Source organism: Suricata suricatta, chromosome 2, assembly GCF_006229205.1.
Source record: "Suricata suricatta isolate VVHF042 chromosome 2, meerkat_22Aug2017_6uvM2_HiC, whole genome shotgun sequence".
Classification (NCBI taxonomy): Eukaryota; Metazoa; Chordata; class Mammalia; order Carnivora; family Herpestidae; genus Suricata; species Suricata suricatta.
The window spans coordinates 161,292,555-161,309,970 of NC_043701.1; the positions used below are offsets into that span (position 1 = coordinate 161,292,555).

The 17,416-nt window shown below is 42.3% G+C and overlaps 2 protein-coding genes across 4 annotated transcripts in view; both read left to right on the forward strand.

The window, feature by feature from the left end:
- The window catches only part of LOC115285835 (peripheral plasma membrane protein CASK-like), a 3,439-nt gene extending 2,115 nt beyond the window's left edge, over window positions 1–1,324 (forward strand). The window contains exon 2 of one of the 3 annotated variants that reach the window (XM_029932499.1): window positions 168–1,324. In XM_029932499.1, coding sequence (XP_029788359.1) covers window positions 168–940 — 773 coding nt within the window. In that variant the 3' untranslated portion in view covers window positions 941–1,324. The other 2 variants (XM_029932498.1, XM_029932500.1) reach the window with 2 other exon arrangements.
- Window positions 1,325–16,856: 15,532 nt separating this feature from the next.
- Window positions 16,857–17,416, forward strand: part of INA (internexin neuronal intermediate filament protein alpha) — a 13,423-nt gene continuing 12,863 nt past the window's right edge. The window contains 2 exon segments of the mRNA XM_029932509.1: window positions 16,857–17,414; window position 17,416. The exon segment at window position 17,416 is cut by the window's right edge and continues 546 nt beyond it. Of these exon segments, the coding sequence (XP_029788369.1) occupies window positions 16,957–17,414; window position 17,416 (459 nt within the window). The 5' untranslated portion in view covers window positions 16,857–16,956.

Below are 17,416 nucleotides of genomic sequence, written 5' to 3' on the forward strand. Positions count from 1 at the left end.
GATCTATGTAAGAGCACAATTTGAATATGATCCAGCCAAGGATGACCTCATCCCCTGCAAAGAAGCTGGCATTCGATTCAGAGTTGGCGACATTATCCAGATTATTAGTAAGGATGATCACAACTGGTGGCAGGGTAAACTGGAAAACTCCAAAAATGGAACCGCAGGTCTCATTCCTTCTCCTGAACTTCAGGAATGGCGAGTCGCTTGCATCGCCATGGAGAAAACCAAACAGGAGCAGCAGGCCAGCTGTAACTGGTTCGGCAAGAAAAAGAGGCAGTACAAAGACAAATACTTGGCAAAGCACAATGCAGTGTTCAATCAATTAGATCTCGTTACATATGAAGAAGTAGTAAAACTGCCAGCATTCAAAAGGAAAACACTAGTTTTATTAGGTGCATACGGTGTTGGGAGAAGACACATAAAAAACACTCTCATCACAAAGCACCCAGACCGGTTTGCGTACCCTATTCCACATACAACCAGACCTCCAAAGAAAGATGAAGAAAATGGAAAGAACTATTACTTTGTATCTCATGACCAAATGATGCAAGACATCTCTAATAACGAGTACTTGGAGTATGGCAGCCATGAGGATGCGATGTATGGGACAAAACTGGAGGCCATCCGGAAGATCCATGAGCAAGGCCTGATTGCAATACTGGACGTGGAGCCTCAGGCACTGAAGGTCCTGAGGTCTGCAGAGTTCGCTCCTTTTGTTGTTTTTATTGCCGCACTGACTATCACTCCAGGTTTAAATGAGGACGAATCTCTTCAGCATCTGCAGAAGGAGTCTGACATCTTACAGAGAACATACGCACACTACTTCGATCTCACAATTATCAACAATGAAATTGATGAGACAATCAGACATCTGGAGGAAGCCGTGGAGCTCGTGTGCACGGCCCCGCAGTGGGTCCCCGTCTCCTGGGTCTATTAGGCCTCTCACGAGACCTGCCGCAAACCCGGGGGCCACCTCTTCATTCATGGAAAAGCCTCTTTGTTATCGGCCGTGTGTCAGCAGGTCATGGTCCCTAGAGACTACCTAGTTGTAGTGTGACCTCCATTTATAATTATTGTCATGTCTGAATCGATAGGAGGAGAAAACAATTACACACTCATTTAAAGAGACAGTATCCTTTTTAATCAGTTCTCCTAAACTTTAATAAACTGTATCTTTAAATGTATGTATTATTCAATCCTTTGGAATGTTATATTTTTGGAAATCATAGCTTTTTATTTCCAAGGCCCCTAAAACCTGCACAAAATAGATGCTGCTTTCTATAATCTATTTTAATAATAAACAATGATTCTGTTACCTTGACTGGAGGCAAAACACTACATTCTTTTTAGAGTCATTTTATGGATTGGAATATCTTTCTTCCCTTTATTTATTTGAAATAATCAGTCTTAGTGATTACAAAACAGTCATAAATTTTTACAGGCCTTTTTTCTCTTTTTTTTTTTTTAGAGTAGCGTTTTTTTTTTTTAAGTCCTTTATGTGACATCCAGATAATGTGATACTGTCTCTTTGAAGCACCCTGTAAACCTTTTAGAGATCTGAAGTTGGGTCTTGACTCTTAATGCATGTGGACAGTCGCAAGCGTTTATGCTGTTGGTGTGTCTGTGTTGGACAAAACAATCTGTAATCTACAGCAAAGTACATTCTGTTCATGGGGCACACCCAGGGGAGTAAGAATAAAATGCTATTATGACTAAGTTGTAAAAAAAAAAAAAAAAAAGAAAGAGGATTGAGAGAGAGAGAGAGAGAGAGCAAGCGAGTGAGCATAAATGGAGGAGGAGCAGAGAGAGAGGAAGACATAGAATCCGAAGCAGGCTCCAGGCTCTGAGCTGTCAGCACAGAGCCCGATGCGGGGCTTAAACTCATGAACCATGGGATTATAACCTGAGCCAAAGTCAGACACTGAACCGATAGTCACCCAGGCACCCCGTTACTCTGCTGTTTTCTTGACATCGCTTCAGTATGACTTATTACTAGTAATGTTAAGGTAGCATCTGCAAGGTTTCTCCACTGCAGAGTTAAGATTTTTTTCCTTTCCATATACTATTCCAGAAGTCAGCAAACTAATGGCTGGGAGACTAAATCCAGCCCCCTGCCTGTTTTTATAAACAAAGTTATATGGGTTTGTTTTGGTAAATAAAGTTTTATTGGCACACGGCCACATTCATTTCTTTATTTTCTGTGGCTGTTTCATGCTACAATAGCAGAGATGAACTGTTGCAAAAGAGAGTATATGACTTACAGCGACTAATTTAGCTCCTGTTTGGCTCTTTACTGATTCCAACTATATTCACTGAAGCATATCACTAAATATAGCCCACATGTAAGGGGAGGGGAATTAAGCTTTACATTGCAGAGAAAGAAAGATCAAAGGATTTTTGGACATATGTTTAAAAAAAGACATTTAGGGGTGCCTGGGTGGCTCAGTTGGTTAAGCCTCCGACTTGGGCTCAGGTCAGATCTCACATTCATGGGTTTGAGCCCCGTGTCAGGCTCTGTGCTGACAGCTCAGAGCCTGAAGCCTGCTCATGATTCTGTGTCTCCTTCTCTCTCTGCCCCTCACCCTCTCATGCTCTGTCTCTCTCTGTATCAAAACTAAATAAAAGCATTTAAAAAATTATTTTAAAAAGCACATGTTTAAAAAAATAAAAAATAAAAAAAGACATTTAATAAATATTTTGGAGACTGTACTTTGAGACTATGCAAATATCCTGTTTCTCCTTAAAGTTTGCCTACCAACATTAGCTTCATCAGTAGATCTTGCTTGTAGCAATTATTACTGGGGTGTTCTAATAGTGATTTTCTGCTTCTCTCATCCCTTTCACATGTATTAATTGGAATTCTTTTGTAAGGGAGATTTGTTCCTTCTTCACTATTTATTTATTTAATCTTTTAGTTATGTAAGCATGGGCTCATAGATATTTATTTTATTCTTTGGGTCATTACCTATTACTATCATAATTTACTTCATGGTACAGGAGTTGTGGTACTTTCGCTTGCTGGAGCGACAACTGAGAACACAGTACAAGGTTTTAAGTCAGAAGTCTCAATTTGTGACCTTGAGCAAGTCTCTGGACATTTCACTCTTTTTTCTTATAAGCAGAATAGAAATATCAATAGCCACCCCACAGGATTCTTTGGAAATGCTGTCTGAACTAACAAGTAGGATGTAGATGTTAGGTTCCTAGGTAATGAACTTCCTTTACTCTTATTTTCTCCTTTGCTTTCCTTCTCTTCCTCTTTTTTTTCTCTATTCTGATTCCACCTTTTTCCTCCTCTGCCTGTGTCTTGGGCTGACCAGAGGTTCCTCATGGCACTATCAGGTAGAAACCAGTGGGGTCTAAGTCACAGCACTTTGAAGAAGGTCTGTTTCCAGGGCCATCCCAAATAACCAGTTCCCCTCTGCTGCTATCCTTAGGGAGACACTTTAAGGACTCCTATGCTGTTCTAAGCAGACTGATTCCAGCACACATTCCCCCACCGCTCATTCCCTGGAAGGCAGGGACCTTGCCTTGTAAAACTCCTTTACCCCTCTCACTGCACAATGCCTTTCAGACAGTCTTCAAAAAACTTTGGATATGGATTTTAACACACATATTCTGCATGTTACCACTATGCAGAACATAGGTATGCTCCCAGAAAACATCACCATTGAAATTCATTTGATGGTTTCTATAATTTTATTAGGGCCTCATTCCTAGTTTGGAGATATCTAACTTTATACTTCAATAGGCATTAGCTGTGTAAGAGGCTATAAAGTGAATCAGATATGCATGGCACTGGACCTTCAGGAACCCACAGTCCAGCTGAGGGAAGAGCACTCTGCACAGATAACCAACCACAGATTATCAAGGACTTCAAATATCAGACATTATGCACTCTTTTCAGCAGGCAGCGAGTAACTAATGAAGGCTTTTGAGGTAGAAGGTGACATAATCTATACTGAGAAAGTGGGAAGGATGAAGTACATAAGCCTGGATACAGGGGGTACAGTTAGAAAGCTTTTAGAATGACCAAGTGAGAAATAATATAGGTCAATGGCAATAAGAATAGAAAGAAGTAGACAGAAAACCTTGCAATTAAGAATTGGAGAATTTTAGGGGCATCTGGGTGGCTCAGTTGATCAAGTGTCCGACTTCAGCTCAGGTCATGATCCATGGGTTCAAGCCCTCTGTTGGGCTCTATGCTGATAGCTCAGAGCCTGAAGCCTGCTTTGGATTCTGTGTGTGTTTCTCTCTCTGCCCTGCCCCTGTTCACATTCTGTCTCTCTATCTCCCAAAAAAAAAAAAAAAAACATTAAAAACAAAAGGAACCAGAGAATCTTAGAAGGTAATCTTTGAGATTATCTGGGACAACTCTTGTGTTTCAGAAGAAGATGAAAACTGAGGACACTGTAACTTGCCGAAGCTCACACTGCTAGTTAGCGACTGTACTAGTCAAGGTGACTCTAGGCTATGCTACAGTAACAGTCAAACCCCAGTCACTAGGGTCTCACCCACAGAAGTTTATTTCCTACTCACAAAAAGTCCTCTTTAAGTCCAGAGGTTCCCCAGGGCAGCACCATTCCAAACGATAATTCAGGGATCCATTCTGCTATTGTGGGTTCTGCCAGTTCAACTTAATAACTTCCAGGAAGAGAAAGTATGGAGAACACGTATCACTTCCTCTCATAACCCTTCCGTCAGAATTAGAGACATGTCCCAGCCCAACTACAAGAGAGATTGGGACGTGTAATGGAAAAAAAGTGGGATATTTGTGTGCTGTTTATGAGCACTACATTCTCTGCCATAGTCCCAGAACCAGGAATTGCCTGATCCCCATAATCCAGTCTTTTTTATTACAGCTATGGAAAGTTCATGGATTTACATATAACACCTGTGTTCTATCCTACTGTTACTGTGCACTTGGCAAGAGAACTGAAAACAGATTTTCAGTCTTGAGAGAAACAACCCCATTCAGAAGCTCTAAGTAGGCAGCTTGAAACAATCTGGGGATATTTCAAGCAACTCCAAACTACATATCACCATATGGTAATTATTTGTATAATTTAAACAGTATGTGCAAAAGTATCTGTATAGTACACATCAACTCAGAATATACACCTCTGCTCTATGACTTATGAAGTCACAGAAGTAGATGCAGGCCATAGAGTATACAATGGACAGCCTCATAGTAGAGCACAGGAGAGCTGCTATAGAAGAATGAAGTCAATGACTCCCTAGGCATTTGCCTACTATGCTCCCAACCTCCTCCTGAGAGAAGCAGGCCTTCACCATTAAAACTCATATTCAAGGGGTGCCTAGATGGCTCAGTCAGTTAAGTGTCTGACTTCAGCGCTGGCCACGATCTCATGGCTGAAGTTGGACACTTGATCAACTGTGGTTTGATCCCCACATCAGGTTCTGTGCTGACAACTCAGAGCCTGAAGCCTGCTTTGGATTCTATGTCTCCCTCTCTCTCTACCCCTCCCCTACACATGTTCTGTTTCTCTCTCTCTCTCTCAAAAATAAACATTAAAAAAAAAAACAACATTCAATAGCATGTGACTTATCACTCTGGCCATGACTGATCAGAGAAAGGGAAGATGCTTGACTCAAGGACGGCTAATTTCTAGGTGAGCAAGTGGCTTATAAGGTGATATGAGATGACTGGAGATTAACCAGGCCAATCATAAAATAGAGATTTTTGAAGACAGTGTATCAGTTGATAGTAGGCACAGGAAACGAACGGCACAGAGAAAAGACAGCATGTTATTGGAATAGTAGAAATCTGGAGTCAACAAAAGCCTGAATGTTGCTTCTCAAAGAGTAAGAAGTAGGTGGTTGGTAGTGCCAGACCATACAGAAGCTGTGGAAGCAGAATATCACTGAGTTGGCAAAGTAGTTGAGTATCAGAAAATAGCAAATTCCTGCCACTAAGGGGGCAATGAGATATTTTGGTCCTTAGAGTTGTGCTGATTAGATTCCAAACTGCATTTAAGTCCACAGTAAGCCCAGCCATACGGCTATTCCTAAACTTCTAGCCTTTTTGCCGAGATTTCTGTCTTCTTTAATTCTCTAAGGTTGCTTACAATAACCTCTCATTACTTCTGATGGCCTGAGTGAATCTGTCCGTTGCAACCATAAGATTCTGTTAAGCCATAAAAAGAAATGAAATTTTTTCTTTTCTTAAATTTTTTAAAATTTATTTTTGAGAGACAGAGAGAGAGAGAGAGAGCATGAATTGGGGGGAGGAGCAGAGAGAAACTGAGTTACAGAATCTGAAGCAGGCTCCAGGCTCTGAGCTGGCAGCACAGATCCTGGCACTGGGCTCGAACTCACAGACTGCAAGATCATGACCTGAGCTGAAGTCAGACACTTAACTGACTGAGCCACCCAGGTGCCCCAAAGAAATGAAATTTTTTAAAGTTTATTTATTTTTAGAGAGAGAGAGACAGAGACAGAGAGAAACAGAGAGAATGTGACCAGGGGAGCAAGGAGAGGAGGGAGAGAGAATACCAAGCAGGTTCTGCCCTGTTAGCATACAACCTGACTTGGGGCTTGATCTCATGACCATGAGATCATGACCTAAGCTGAAATCAAGAGTCAGATACTTAACTGAGCAACCCACCTACCCCAGAAATGAAGTTCTTTTTTAAAAAACACTTTATTTATTTCGAGAAAGAGAGTGTGTGTGAGCAGGGGAGGGCAGAAAGAGGGAGAAAGAGAGAATCCTAAGCAGGTTCTGCACTGCCATCACAGAGCCCAACACAGGGCTCAAACGCAAGAAGTGTGAGATCATGACCAGAACCAAAATAAGAGTTGGACACTCAACCAACTGAGCCACCCAGGCACCCCCAGAAATGAAGTTCTAATACATGTATTCCACAACATAGAAGAATCTTGAAGACACTCTGCTGAATAAAATAATTCAGTCACAAAATAAATATTGTATCATTCCATTTACATGAAGTATCTAGAATAGTCTAAAGCAAAGACAGAATGTAGAATAGGAGTTACCAAGGGCTGGGGTCTGGGTGAATTGGGGAGTTATTACTTAATGGTTAGAAAATTTCTATTTGGAATCATGAAAAAGTTTCAGAAATAGAGGCCAGTAGCTAGTGGTGATGATTATACAACATTATGAATGTACTTAACACCACTAAATTGTACATTTTAAAATTGCTGAAATAGTAAAAATCGGTGCGCCTGGATGGCTCAGTTGACTAGGCATCCAACTTCAGCTCAGATCATGATCTTATGACATATGATTTGGAGCCCTACATCAGCTCTGTGCTGACAGCTCAGAGCCTGGAGCCTGCTTCAGATTCTGTGTCTCCCTTTCTCTGCACTGCCCCCACTCATGCTCTGTCTCTCAAAAACAAATAAACATTAAAATTTTTTTAAAAATGTAAATTCATGTTATGTATATTTTACCACACACACAAAATGACTCCATTAGGGATGCAGTATGATGCAAAAAACACCAGCTTGCAGTCAAAGGAACTGGGTTCAAGACTCAGCTCTGCCACTTTCTACCTCTACCATTTTCACTTTAGGCAAGTAACCCAAATCTCAGTATATTCATTTGAAAAACAGAGATAATAAACCCTAAGTTTGTTGTGAGGAACAATGAAGAAAAATATATTAAGTCATTACATAAACATATTCTGAAAATGGTCTAGTAATCTTGCTATGCATATCTGGAAGAGAAGACAACAGGTCTCTGTGTTCTCATTTTAGGAAAGTGAGGCTTCTCCTTTGGGTGTTCAGGGCCTACTGTATGAACAATGTGAAGCTCATTGTGTCTGCTTTCAGAGAGCAGACTTCACTGAATGACCCTCTTCTCCACATCATTCTGCCCTTCCCTCTCCAGCCCCTTTTGGGTCTCCAGTGTTCTGCTGTTCTCTCTTCCTCTAGTCCCTGTGGAAACGGCCCTCGGGAGGGATAATTTTCTCATTCAAACTGAAGTCCTTTCATTCCCCTTCCCAGAGTATATCTGTATTTAGCCTGTATCTCTTTGCAGGGAGGGAAAAGCTTGATTTTTCTAGGCATCAGCAGACATGTAGGTACAGGAAATGCTGGAGGAAAGAAAGCCCTCCAAGACTTTTGTATTCTCACAGCCGGGCTTTTAATAATCCTGAAATATTTGTTGACTGGGATCTTTCCTCTGGGCATCAGCAAAAGGTAGGGGGTGGATTAAATGGTTTTCTCAAATTCGATTCCATTCTGAAATTCTAAGAAATATAGTTAAGTAGGCACTCAGACAGGTTAGAGAGCTGTCCACGGTCCTGAAGAAAAACTGAGCAGGCAAGCCTAATTGTGAAGCCCTGTCAGCTCTACTTCAGCCTACACTCAGATTTTTAAATTATTTTTTAATGTTTATTTTTGAGAGAGAGAGAGAGAGAGACAGAGAGAGAGACAGAGAGAGAGAGAGAGAGAGAGAGAGGAGAAACAGAGTGCCAGTAGGTGAGGGGCTCCAGGGTCTTGAGCTGTCAACGCAGAACCCAACGCAACCCAACAAGGGGCTCAAACCCATGAACTGGAGATCATGACCTGAGCCAAAGTCAAAAGCTCAACTGACTGAGTCATTCAAATGCCCCCAGCCTAGACTCAGATTTAGAAGAGGTAGATGAACAAATAATTTTGGAAATGGGAGAGGATGAGAGAGATAGAGAATTACACAAATATTCTTCTGGATAGGCTACTGGATAGGCTTAAGCACAGAGAGACTGCTAAGGCCAAAACACAGATTTTTCCCCCTAGAAACTTCTGTTTTGATTTGATTTTTATTTTTCTAAATATTTATTTTTTAAAAGAGAGAGTAAGCAAGTGGGTGAGGGACAGAGAGAGAGGGAGACAGATAATCCAAAGCAGGCTCTATACTGACAGCAGAGAGCCCAATGTAGGGCATGACCTCATGAACCATGAGGTCATGACCTGAGCCAAAGTTGGACACATAACTGACTGAGCCACCCAGGTACCCCTGATTTTATTTTTAAATAAGAATGGATACCCAGATACCCCAAATGCCTTAAGCAAAAATATGGAACAAGTGAAAGAGAAAAAAACCTATGTGTCAAGCAATGCAATGCAAAACCATGTAAACACAAATTTGTAAGCAGAACTACAATCATATAGATTAATGTGTCATCATCAACTGAGTCATACCAAAGGACTCATAGTTCTTTATTTTTATCTTCTTTGTAGATAGAAATAGTTTAATTTTTATGAACAAAAGACAAGTGGGAGTATAACTTAGCCTGATGTCAGGTTATTTCATATGACTTTGCTATAAACATCCTCCCTTCTCCAGAAAGTTTGGGGCATGATCCTCCTTATCTGCTTTAATTATGTGCTCATGCAAGCATCTTTTCATGTAGGCTAAAGATACTTAGCTAAAAAAAATAACTAGTCTAAAACCAGACACATAGAGGGAGTGGACTTCCCTCTGAATTCTTAACACATATGGTCTGCAGTCAAATACATACTACCTTATGGTAGTCCTTAGGTGAGGACCTCACATTAGCCATAACTCTCCAACTAGTTGCAAGCTCCTTAGGAGTAGCAACCATGTCTCATGTCTTCTCCTACACAGACACAAACAACACCAAACATGCAGCTGGACATACCATAGGTGTTCAGTAAATGTTGGTTGATGGCTTAAGGCAAAGTAGAGATGAAAGCTGGATTCCATTCTGGTGATGTATTTTTATTTTTCTTTCTTTTAAAAAAATTTGGGTGTTTTTAAATTTTTTTTTTAATTTTATGAGAGAGACAGAGAGAGAGAGAGAGAGAGAGAGAGAGAGAGACAGAGAGATAGAGAGAAAGAGAGACAGAGACAATCTAAAGCAGGCTCCAGGCACTGAGCTGTCAGCATAGCCTGACACTAGACTCAAACTCACAAGCCATGAGATTATGACCTGAGCCAAAGTGGGACACCCAGTGAATTGAGCCACCCAGGGCCCCCCAAAATTGGGGTGTTTTTAATAGGGAAAAACTAAAAACAACATAAAAGTCCAATAAGAGACTGATTAAACAAATTATGGCACATCCATGCACTACACTGAATTGTAAATAGAAGTAAATAGATCTAAAGTTGCTATGAGAAAACAGTCACAATGAATGACATTTTAAAAGGCTGCAGAACAGTATACAAAATGTGTATGATTCTGTATTTATGAGAAATTTAATCTGAGAATAGTGACACTTTTTATCACTTCTATATTCACCAGTGTAATTATAGCAGCTGGCATAGAGCCAAGATTCAGTAAATGTTTGTTAAATGCTTAACACCAAGGACTCAAAGTAGCACTTACAATACTCCCAACAAAGTGTGAATTCTGACCTTTTTCTGTTACTCCAGAAAAAGCAGGATTTTCTAGTGTTAGGCATAAAGGAGGGAAGAGAAAACTTTAAATTAGGTGAAATTGGGAGAGTATTAGATAGAAGGTCATTGTTTCAATCCTAGATTTGGGTGAACCTTTCTTTTTTGCTTACTTTATCTACCTGTGCATCCATATATTAACTGATTTTCCTAATTTTTAATTTTGAAAAATTTTAAACCTAGTGAAAAATTGAAAGACTAATACAATAAATATATGTATTCACCAACTGTTAACTCTTTGCCACATTTGTTTTATCTCTCATTTGTGTGTGTGTGTGTGTTTGCTAAACCATTTCAGAGTAAGTTATATAAATCATGACACTGCAACCCAAAATACTTCAGCAAGTATCTCCAAAGAACATTTGCCTATTTATATATTTTTTTTCCAAAGAACTATTTCTTACTTTGAAATAGTTTAAGACTCATAAGAAGTTGCAAAAATAGTACAGAAAGTTCCCAGGTACCATTTACCCAGCTTGCTCTCCATGATAACATCTTATATAACCATAGGACATTATCAAAATCAGGAAAATGACATTGACACAGCAAATTAATTCAACTACAGATCTTATTTGGATTTTACTAGGTTTCTCAGTTTCTCTTTCTCTCATTCTATGAATTTTTCACATGTATAGATTTGAGTAACAGAACTGTTCCATCACCACACACACACACACACAAAAACCCTTCATCCTTTATCCATTTTATGGTCACATTCTCCCCAAATTCTAACCTATCAATCACTAATTTGTTCTCCATAACTATAATTTTGTCACTTTGAGAATGTTACACAAATAGAGTCACATATTATGTTACATTTTTAGATCAGCATAATACCCTTGTGACTCATCTGAGTTGTTGAGAATTATTCATCAATAGTTGGTTCATTCTATTTTTAAATAATTGATTCTTAAACTTTTAAAAAATGTTTATTCATTTTTGAGAGAGAGAGCACAAGCAGGGGAGGAGCAGAGAGACAGAGTCAGAGGATGCAAAGTGGGCTCTGTGCTGACAGCAGAGCGCCTGATGCAGGGCTTGAACTCACAAACCACAAACCACGAGATCAAGATCTGAGCTGAAGTCGATTGCTTAACCAGCTGAGCCACTTCGGCACCCCAATAGTTGATTTTTTTCAATACAGAATAGTAGCACAGTGGATGGTTTGTTTATCTACTTACCTGTTAAAGGACATTTGGGTTGTTTCCTGTTTTTGTCTATTACCAAGAAAGCTGCTATGAACATTCATGTACCGATTTTTTTTTGTAGATTTTCATTTTTCTAGGCTAAATACTCAAGAGGAAGATTGCTGGGTCATATGGTAAATGTATGTTTAACTTTATAAGAAGAAATTGCCAAAGTATTTTCCAGAATGGGTGCACCATTCTACATTCCCACTAGCAACAGAAAAGAGATCCAAATACTTTAAATCCTTGCAAGGAGTTGATATTGTCAGTATTTTGTTTCAGCCACTCTAATAGGTAGATAGTATATATCATTGGGGTTTTAATTTGCATTTCCCTGTTGAACATATTTTCATATGCTTATTTGCTCTCTGTAGATTCCTTTGGTAAAATGTCTATTCAAATTTTTTACCTATTTTCTAACTGGAATGTTTGTTTTCTTACTGCTGTGTTTGGAGTTCTGTATATACTATGGATACAAACCCTTTGTGGGATGTATGATTTGCACACATTTTCTCCCAGTCTATGGTTTGTCTTTTCTCTTCCTCCTCCTCCTTCATCTTTTCACCTTCTTAACAGATCTTTTGCAGACAATTTTTTTTGATGAAGTCAAATTTATTGATTTCTTTTATGGGTTGGACCCTTGATGCCATGCCAAGGACTCTTCCCAAATGTTGTACAGGAAAGAATTTTCAACAATTTTTTTTCACCATACATGTGTTTAGTACTGTGATAAATGCTGAGAGAGATTTGTAGATATAGAAGGGACTTCCAGTTAAGTTTAGACAAGCACACAAATAATTAATAGCAGAAGATATTAGGTAATTATGAGTCATGTGAGTATTGCAAAGGCTATGGGTAGGAGGAGGAGAGTTTATGAAAGGGAAGGATACTTTACAGTCAAAATACCAAGGAGGACTTCATGGGGGAGGTGGCATTTGAGCCTTAAAAATATCAACAGTTGAAGTAGAGCCAGAATAGCAAATACCAGGAAGAGAGAGGTGCACAAGTGGGAGAACACGGGTAAGACAGAAAAATCAACATTAGGGGCACCTGGGTGGCTCAGCTGGTAAAGCATCTGACTCTTGATTTCAGCTCAGGTCATGATCTCATGTTTATGAGTTCAAGCCCTGCATCAGGCTCTACATTGACAGTGTAGAGCCTGCTTGAGATTTTCTCTCTCCCTCTCTCTGCCCCTCATCTGCTCTCTAAATGAATAAATAAACTAAAAAGAAGAAGAAATAAAAGTCAACATTAACAAGTGGACTGGGGTGGAAAGGCTAGAGGCTAGATAAGTTCACTTTTAGATATACAGTACTTGAAAACCAGCAAGCACTCATGAGGGAATGTCCAACAGGCAGTTGGAGGTGTGAGTTTAAATTTGGAAATTGGAGGAATGCATGGGTGGCTCAGTCGGATAAGCCTCTGACTTTGGCTCAGGTCATGATCTCATGTTTGTGGGTCCAAGCCTCGTGTCAGGCTCTGTGTTGACAGCTCAGAGCCTGAAGCCTGCTTCAGATTCTGTGTTTCCCGCTCTCTCTGCCCCTCCCCTGCTCACACTCTTGCCTCTCAATCTCTTTCTCAAAAATAAATAAACATTAAAAAATAAAATTAAAAGAAGTTGGAAATTGGAAATAAGGATTTAAGAATCATCAGCATAGGTCCGGTCTTTTGTTATATGCCTCACAGCAACTTGCACTCATCCTTCAGAGCACTTGTCACAAGTATAATTAATAATTAGCTGTGTAATTTGTTGTTTAATCTCTATCTCTCTTGCTAAAATTCTAGTCCCATGGAATAGAGTCCACATTTGCCCTATTCCTAACACCTAGTCCAGTGTTTTGCACTCAGAAATGTTTGCTGAATGAATAAAGAAGCTGATACTTCTAATAGCCACCATTTACTAAGCATGCACATAGCAGGCACTGTGTACCCACTTTGTATATATAATCTCATTTAAACCTCACAGAAGTCTCAGGAGAGGCAGGTCAAGGCTTCTCAGAACTAAATTCAATGGGTCTGGGGTAAGGCCTGAGAATGTGAATTTAAGTTCCCAGAGACTTCTAACGAGCAGTCAGGTTTGAAGACTACTCAGATAGTCTATATTCAGGTAGTCTTCATCTATATGATAGATAAAGAGGAGTGCTTGGGTGGCTCAGTTGGTTAAGTATCTGACTTTGGCTCAGGTCATGATCTCACAGTTCGTGAGTTTGAGCCCTGGACTGGGCTTTCTGCTGACTGCACATAGCCTGCTATGGATCCTGTCTCCCTCCCCTCTCCCTCTGCTCCTCCCCACTTGTGTGCACACTCTTTCTCTATCTCCCTCAAAAGTAAACATTAAAAAAAATTACAGATAAAGAAACTAAGTTCAGCAAATAACAGTGATTTATTCAAAGTCTGATGGCTAGAAAGAGCCATGATGCAAAACCAGATCTCTTAGGGAGAGAATTTTACCACAAGCCTCCCTTCCTCTATCTAAAATCTTTATTAGGGAAAAGCAGAAAACCAAACACTGGATCTCTGAAACCAAGGAGAGTAATGAGCACTGCCAAATGCCACAGGGAGGCCACAGAGGATGTGGCATGAGGGAGAATCTAGGGATGACTAACCACTGTATCCATAGTGCCTGAGTCTGACATTATAGAAAGATGAAGACACAACCTTTGCATAGGGCAGGGCACTCCCTCAAGAAACCTGGCCGGCTGGAAGAAATTGCAGTTTGAGGCTCAGCCAAGATCACTTCTTGGTAATAGAGCTTTGTGCTAAAAATATTAAAGCCAAACATCTGGACCTGTAGGGTGGTATGCCAAGAAAGGGGAGGTACTAGTCCCAGGGGGAATCTCAGCTTGGAATCTAAGATAAGCTGTTCAGAAATTACAAAATGCAGTTCACTCTGTATTTTCCAGGCCACTGCCCCTTTGTTGGATTATTAAGGCCTTTTGCTTTACTTCTGCTTTGTGTGTGTTTTACCTTGGGAGTACTGTTTCTTTTGGAGGACGGAAAGAGAAAGAAAGGTAAAACTCCAACCAGGACATTTTGCTGATTTTTAGTTATTCAGCCCTGAATAACATGGTTGAAATAAGATTGGAACTAGAACCCAGAAGGTTCGTGTTTCTACTTAGCAACATTCATGCTGGCCCTTGGTACCACAAGCAAGGTTGGCTGTATTCTCTTTGGCAAGAGGCAGCCTAAAGGTCTGTGAAAGGAAATGATGGACAGTTTCCCGAAATCCCATTACTAACCCCAATTCATATCCTGTTGGTGGTAGATGTGAAGCAATGTCCCCTTATTTGAAAGAGGACAATAATGACAAGAACCCCTTATACCCATACAGCTTACAAAGCACCTTTGTGTACATCAAGTCAATCTTTCACAACCCTGGGGACATAGGTGTTGTTATCCCTACAGGCTTAGTAAGTGGCAGAAGCCACAGTTCAAACCCATCACCTCTGATTCTTTGAATTACAACCCAGCCTGCTACTGTGTTACTGGCTAAAATGCCTCAGAAGCCAACTTAGCCTTATGCTGGCTGCATGGAAATTAATGAGACTTCAAGAGCCTCATTGCTCTAAAAAGGAGAATTACGTAGTGAGGAAAGAATGTATGTTTGCTTGCTAGTGACCTTGTGCAGAGTGCTGCAGCTGAGCCCAAAAATGGGGGTAAGAGCCACGCTGAAGAGTGGCCAGAAAGGAAGTAAGTTTGTGCAAAAGTGCTGGCACATTGGATAGCAGAGAGTACTCAGTATTGTTGTGTAGCATTCTTACATCCTTCACCTCATCAGGCATTTCTGAGCCCAGTGAACACAGAATTCAGTTCAGGTCTCTGTCTGTGATGAGGAACCAGGGAGACAGGCTATGGCAGAGCCCGATCGTCTTCCATGACATCAAGCATAAAGCCAAGAAATATGTTCCAAAGTCCCATACAACTTCCCTTCTCCCTTCCTTTAGTGGTCTGTCTCAGGTAATATTTCCACCCACGAAGCTAAAACTTATACTAGAACTACATCCTTGAGATTCCAAATCAAGAAAAGCCTGCAGTCTGGAATTCTGGAGTCTACTAAAAAATTCTTCTTACTTCCTCTTCTAAGCCATAACCACATCCCGAGAGATACTATAAGCTAAAAGGTGAGTGCATACTACAGATCCTACACTGATTCCTCGCAGCCTTCTTCTCTCCAGATTCCATTCTTTGATACCCCTCTTCCCACGCCACATCCTGTGTGGTAAAGGAGGCCAGCCAGGTGGACAGCACCCTTCCCCAGTCCTGGAATTTAATGTTTGTAGCGACCTCATTTGTCCAAGGAGAGATCTATACAGGAGGGGCTCTCCTAAACCAGATGAGGATTTACACAGCCTGAAATCTCTAGAACCTACAGGGCTGGAAAGGTAAAAGTAAATGAATGAAGAAGTTGGGTGTTAATCAGTGGAGAGTGGTGGGGACTGTGGTGAACCCATCTCTATCCGGAGCTCAGAGTGGGGATGGGCATACAGGATGCCTCCTAGAAAAATCCCAATTCCAGGTGCAGGCAAGGAGGACAGGGTCAAGGGAAGAGAGAGCTGAGTGGCTTGCGGGTGGAAAACCCGTTCATTTCTACAAACGTCCGGGGCATTTCGGTTTTGCCCACTGCAGCCATCCCAGCTCTTTGACCTCCGCTTCTTTCTAATATCCGCATCTCGGGCCCACGTTCTTTATCTCTGCCTCCTCTTTCCCGGGGGCGTCACAGGCATTCCGCCTGTCACATCCACCCGCCCTGTCGCTTCCGCGAGAGCTGCAGAGGAACAGCTGATGAGACGCTCTCTGACGTAGACCCCCTGGGAACCCCAAGCTGGCTGAGGGAAGAGACAAAGCCTGAGGGAAGGGACAAAGTCCCCACTCTTAACTGGGAAAAAACAGTGTCTCACCCTCAGGAACTCCTGGGTAGGGATGGGCTGGCTTACGGGACACCTCCTAGAAAACCCTAACTCCGGGTGGGTTAAAGGGGAGCAAGGAGGACAGGGTCAAAGGAAGCGACAGAGCAGGGTGGTCTCCGAATGGGAAACCCCAGCCGTTTAGGCATCCCTCCTTTCAAGTCACTTCCAAACCAGACAATTCTTGGGGAGGGGCGCTGCGAACAGGGAGCGGCTCCTACGCAAATCGCTTTGTCTCCGCGCCCGGGGTCCCCCGCGCGCGCAGCTGCAGTTGTCACTGCGCTTCCCCGCCCCCGCTCCTGAGTGCCCCCCTTCCCCCTCTCCGCCAGTCCCGGAGCAGGAGCTCCGCCCCCGACGCGCCGCCTCAGTCCCGGCGCCTTAAAACCCGGTGCACACCGCCCAGCCGCGCCCCGTCTGGCGCACCTCGTCTCTCCTCTGGACCTTCAGCCGCAGCCGCTCTCCCGGTCCTGGTCCCGGCACCATGAGCTTCGGCTCGGAGCACTACCTGTGCGCCTCCTCCTACCGCAAGGTGTTTGGTGATGGCTCTCGCCTATCCTCGCGCCTCTCCAGCGCCGGTGGCGCGGGTAGCTTCCGCTCGCAGTCGTTGTCCCGCTGCAATGTCGCCTCCTCGGCCGCCTGCTCCTCGGCCTCGTCGCTGGGCCTGGGCCTAGCCTACCGCCGGCCCCCGGCGTCCGACGGGCTGGACCTGAGTCAGGCGGCGGCGCGCACCAATGAGTACAAGATCATCCGCACCAACGAGAAGGAGCAGTTGCAGGGCCTCAACGACCGCTTCGCCGTGTTCATCGAGAAGGTGCACCAGCTGGAGACGCAGAACCGCGCGCTCGAGGCCGAGCTGGCAGCGCTGCGGCAGCGCCACGCCGAGCCGTCGCGCGTCGGCGAGCTCTTCCAGCGCGAGCTGCGCGACCTGCGCGCGCAGCTGG